Source organism: Nicotiana tabacum, chromosome 19 (genome assembly GCF_000715075.1).
Source record: "Nicotiana tabacum cultivar K326 chromosome 19, ASM71507v2, whole genome shotgun sequence".
Taxonomy (NCBI): domain Eukaryota; kingdom Viridiplantae; phylum Streptophyta; class Magnoliopsida; order Solanales; family Solanaceae; genus Nicotiana; species Nicotiana tabacum.
In genome coordinates, this window is record NC_134098.1 from 90,144,619 (window position 1) to 90,150,112 (window position 5,494).

General features: G+C 33.5%; 1 protein-coding gene across 1 annotated transcript; it reads right to left on the minus strand.

The window, feature by feature from the left end:
* Nucleotides 1-421: 421 nt before the first annotated feature.
* On the minus strand, nt 422-1,032 carry LOC142173589 (uncharacterized). Its single transcript, XM_075239211.1, has 2 exons — nt 826-1,032; nt 422-562 (listed from the first exon to the last, which is right to left on the minus strand). The coding sequence occupies exons 1-2, from the start codon at nt 1,030-1,032 to the stop codon at nt 422-424; spliced, it is 348 nt and encodes a 115-aa protein (XP_075095312.1).
* Nucleotides 1,033-5,494: the final 4,462 nt, after the last annotated feature.

The window sequence follows — 5,494 nt, forward strand, 5'->3', positions numbered from 1 at the left end:
TTATAGTAATAAAAAAATATAAAAATGATATACCAAGAAATAAACATTCAATTAATATATAAAACTGGAACAGATAAACTTCTGACACTAAGCTGCATCACATAAAATTTACATTATTGGAATAATTAACTATTCTATTTTCTCTTAGGAACATTGTGACATGTGTTCTTATTGTGTCCTAACCCTCCACAATTGCTGCACGACACTTTATAATTTTTATCTTTCACTTCATTAAAAGTTTTATATCTTGATTTATGAGACCTTCCCGGAGCCCTTGTAATACAACATCCTCCGCAATATCAAAAGGAATATCCCATTTGCTTTCATCTGGTAGAGGATCCACCGGAATTTCATATGTCTTAAGAAGGTTTGGCCTTATGTAGTAGACTGAGCAATACTCGTCACTTCTTAGGTTTTTTTATCACAAAATCGTCAATGCATGTCCACATGGCAGTTCATCCAATTGAAAACGTCCACATGCGCAATTCATTTTCCGTAGGCAAACTATGAATCTCTTACAACCATCTGTGACAGTATGCACATACTCTGTTGAACTCCGCACCTATAAAGATTAACATAAGCATTCATTTAATGAATAAATTTTAATCAGTACACATAGTTATACAATAAACATACATTTATCATACAAAAATGTTCAACGAACAAAAAATATAATTGATACGGCCTACTTTCAATATTTATGAAAAGATATTGTAGCTAGATTGAAGGAAAAATTTATCTAATTGTCAAAACAAAAAGGAAAAAACACAGAGTATAATATATTACCCATACAATATAAATACATATAGTTAAGCCGATACTTACTCGCATGCCCTGTGATAAAACTTCGTTATCCTCCAACATCTTGTGGCATTTTTTCCCGAGGAATGTGAAGGACCCCGTAGCATTCATCATGTTGGTATTATGCCTCCTTTCAATAAGTGCCCTCGTGAATTCTAACAAAGCAGTTACTGACAGTTCTCTTGCGTCTTTATTAGCTGTATTCACTGATTCTGCTATATTTGATATCATCGTCCAAGTTCTATTCACCGTTGCATACGCACGAGCCCAACTTTTGGTAGCCAATATGATACAAGTAACTTTTTACTCATGGGTCTATCTCTTCAACCTTTGACATTAGTTCATTAAACTCGTCTATAGTGTACGCTCTTGCCAACGCAAAGTACAACGAACTCAATTGTTCGTGAGCCTTTTTGTATTTTGTCTTTACGTTGTTCCATATATGCCATATACACGCAAAATGCGGGACGTTGTCATACACTATGGACGTAGCCTTAATGAAACCCTCATGCTTGTCCGACACGACACACATTTGTGGTCTTTCACCAAAAGCCTCTCTGAACCTCTCGAAGAACCACCTTCACGAGGCGTCATTTTCCCATCAACAATTGCGTATGCAAGTGGTAATATACTTCCTGTCCATAGACAAAATTCATTTCACTATATGAAATATATAAATTGACCACCCAATATTTGAATAAAATATCTATTATATACACAGAAAGTACTAACAATATAGATAGCTACAGCTAACAATAACTTAAACATTCTTCGTATGTTGATACAATATACCTATTAACAACAGATATTTGTACTATACAATTATATGTTTTGTTTCTACACACACATAATTTATACAAAACATACAATACAATACTAATAAATACATATCACAATAAAGAAAACTAAATGGAATTATGATATCACAGTATGTTTATACAGTTGAAATACACTTTAAAAAATCCACTAAATGTACAGAAGTTACCTGCTGCATCCAATGTGCTTGCAGTTAGTATGGTCCCCATGTTTGCGGATTTGAGGAAGCTACCATCCACAATTATAATTGGCCTACAATACTTCCAACCCCTTATTGATGTGTATAAAGCTACAAATGCATACAAAAAACACCCCTCATCTGTTTTTTCTAGCCTCATAACTGATCCGGGGTAAGTCTTTTTGAACATATATAAATAGCTAGGTAGTCGGTTGTAGGATTCACTTGGATCATCTCTCAACATTTGAAAAGTATTTTGTTGTGCTCTCCAGGCCTGCATGTATGTTAAGTTCACACCATGTTCCTTCAGCATGTCGATTTGTATGTCCTTCGGTGTGTATATAGTTTTAGGATCTGCATATTTGGTCATGATAATACTCCCAATGACCTTAGCAGTTGCTTGCCGACGTGTATAAGTATTATCATCAACGAACATGTGTGTACATTGTTGAATTCCCTTATCTTGAACATGGTTGACTTGTTAAGGCTTGTAGAACTAAATTTCCATGCACAATGCTTGCTAAGGCACTCGAGGCAGTAGCTGGGAAGTTCAAAAAATGCTGAAGTACAATTAACATACAAAAGTAATACAATTGTAATACAAAAGTAAAAACCCTTTATAGCACTGAATAATTGATAAAAACCCACTTACTTATGCATAAGTGAAATTAACCCACTTACCATACAAAAATTAAATACAATAACCAGGAATACATATATTTCTTTGCATGTTAATATTATATTTGTATATTCGTCAAAAGTAATTACCTGTTTTCACATGACCTTTTCACCCTGAATTGGAATTTATTCATAACTGCATAATGCTTCATCGCACTGACAATCGTATATTTGTCTAGGTAAATCTGACCGACCTCAATACTTTTAGGTAGTGTGTCTGCTATTATTAAACACTCACAACCACCATTATCATCACATGGATCCACCTCAAGCAAATTTACTTTCTCAGAAACACTATTGAATGTATCACCATTGTATGGTAATTGTAGCAAGCTATTTTGTGCATTTTCGAAGGACTCTGGAATGATATTCTCGTCCGCCGTATTCCAGTCCAACACGAATTCCTTCGGTGTTATACATAATGGATACATTCTGAACTCCTTGTAGTTCCTTTTCATCTCTATAACTCGTAGCCCCATATCATTGTGAATTTTCATGGGAGGGCACCTGTCATTGACTATATATTTGATCACCATTACTTTAACAGAGGTATCTATAGATAATTGCCGAGCAATGACTGAAATTAACTCATCGTAGCTTGACTCTATGTTGATTACAACTCCGTCGACATTAAAATCGACATATCGGCTAGTAATATCCCATCGGCCTGAGAGTTGAAGCATGATTGTCATAGTCACCATTTGAATCTCTATCAGGCTTTGAATTAGAGTCGATGTCAAACTTCAAAATTGTATCACAGTGAGTGATTTTTCTTCTCCAGACGAATTTTGTTCGTCAAATGTAGCAGAATACCGATTTAATCTATTCTATTTAGATTTTATGCTGCTCCGCTTATGGTAGGAAAAAGAAGAGATGGAGATTATGAGCGGAGATTGAGGGATTTTGAGGTAGATGAATCCCAGATACTTCGCTTGTAACTGAACGTGTTTGTTACGGTAGTATTAAAAACCTACGGGCTTAGAAAGTTAATATACTTATTGTATAAAAATTGTTAAAGAAATTAGGGTATTTGGGAAAAACTACTGAACCTAGAGAAAATTGGTAATAAAGTCTTTATTATAGTATTACTAGGAAAAAATCCCTTCTTTGCCCGGCTTCGCAAGTGGTGGCGACTTTTTTATCCAGCCCATTTCGTAGCTCACTAAGTTTAAGACCGTTGGAATTGGGTTGATTCAATATTGAAGAATTAATCCAAATAACCGCTTACCCTATCACTTAAACTAAAAATAGCCGGTGAGTATATAATAGAGCTTTTGACAAAGTTAGCCACTCGGCAGAAATTATAAACAACCGCCTAGCTTACAATTCCATATTACAACTTGTAGCCAAAAATAAATAAAATATGTTAACCAACATATTCGTGCTGCCCGTAAAATTTTACGTTGGGTATATGTGTGAGACTCCTCTTAAATTTTGACAAATAGGAAAGTGAATCCTATGGTGTCACTTTATTAACTTTTTTGCAATCTCGTACCTTCGTTCTTAAAAAAATAAACCTTCTTTCTTCTTTGAAAAAAATTTAAAACACCTTCTTTCTTCCTTGTATTTCAAAGTTCAAACCATTTCATTTTTCACTACAAAAATTTGTCACTACTCCGTCAACTTCGCCAGCAAACCTTTTTTTTTTTTCACACAAGAAAATTATTACGTATCATGTCTCACACATGATAAAGTTTCTCGTGCCGCCCTGTCCTCCCTAGTCATCAAAGTCTAAAATTTTCTTGCATTCTTACCTCTTCTTCCAATTTATCTCATTTACTACAGCTCTACCAATCTTCGCTCTCGTATCTTCTACTGAAAAATAAATCATTCACCAAAGAGAAAAAGAAATTATAGTAAAAATCAACAATACAAACTCTCAGCATTTCTTTTCAGGCCCAAACTTTTTTTTATTCTGCTACCTCCATTCTTATTTTATAAACAAATTCATCTTACCTTACCAAATTCTCCTAACAAAATATATACAAAAATGGATTGTCACTATACAAACAATCTACAAAATAGACTGACATTATGTAAAAAATATACAAAATAGACTGTCACTATACAATTTATATATAATAAATTGCTACTACACAAAATATTTACAAAATAGACTTTCACTATACAAAAAATATACACAATAAACTGTCACTATACAAAAAATATACAAAATAGATATTTCGGGCTATTAAATGTAATATGTTTGGCCCGGAGGGACATTTCGTGTCGATGGAGAAAAATATGGGCTATTACAATTTTGAGGGGCTATAGAGGTTCATTTTTCTGATATAATATATGCATAATTTATGTATTACATGTATATAATTGTGTATAATCAATGTATAATCTATGTATATGGCTAAAAAAAGTAAATAATTAATATTGGCTGGCTATTTACGTAAAGATCCCAATAATATTCACCCATCTGAAAAAGCCCAATTACAATCTACCTTACTTTTTTTGGGGGTGAAGATCACAATTTTTTTATATTGAAAGGAACTAATCTTGAACTTTTGACCTTTGGGACAGATCATGTTCAATGGGCAACACTTCAAGTTAATAAGTTTTAACCCTATGAGGTAAATTTTTAACTTTTGACCGTTGAACGTTTGCCAATTAGTCAGGTGACCTAGATGAAAAAAATGAAAAAACATGCCTTATGATGTTTTATTTCTACCATTTTTTACTCTTTTTGTCATCCTTGGTCTACCCTTTGCTCCTATTTTTTCAGAAAGACGCTGGAGTGGCTGTTTGCAAGGCTATGGGCCAAAAATTTAGTTGACATGATTACTTTTGAATGAATAAAATGATAGCCGTGTGCACTAATTTTTTGTTATGCGCGAAATCTGAAAAATAATAAAATCATATATGATTTATTATACACGTAGTGTTAACTTATATTGCATGAGATTATTTTTTTGATTTGAACTCGTAACCTTGTTATACGAACAATTGTTACTATTGCGTTATTGGCTCTCCTTCCTCGTTGTGTGAATGCAAATACCCAGGGAAGTGTAG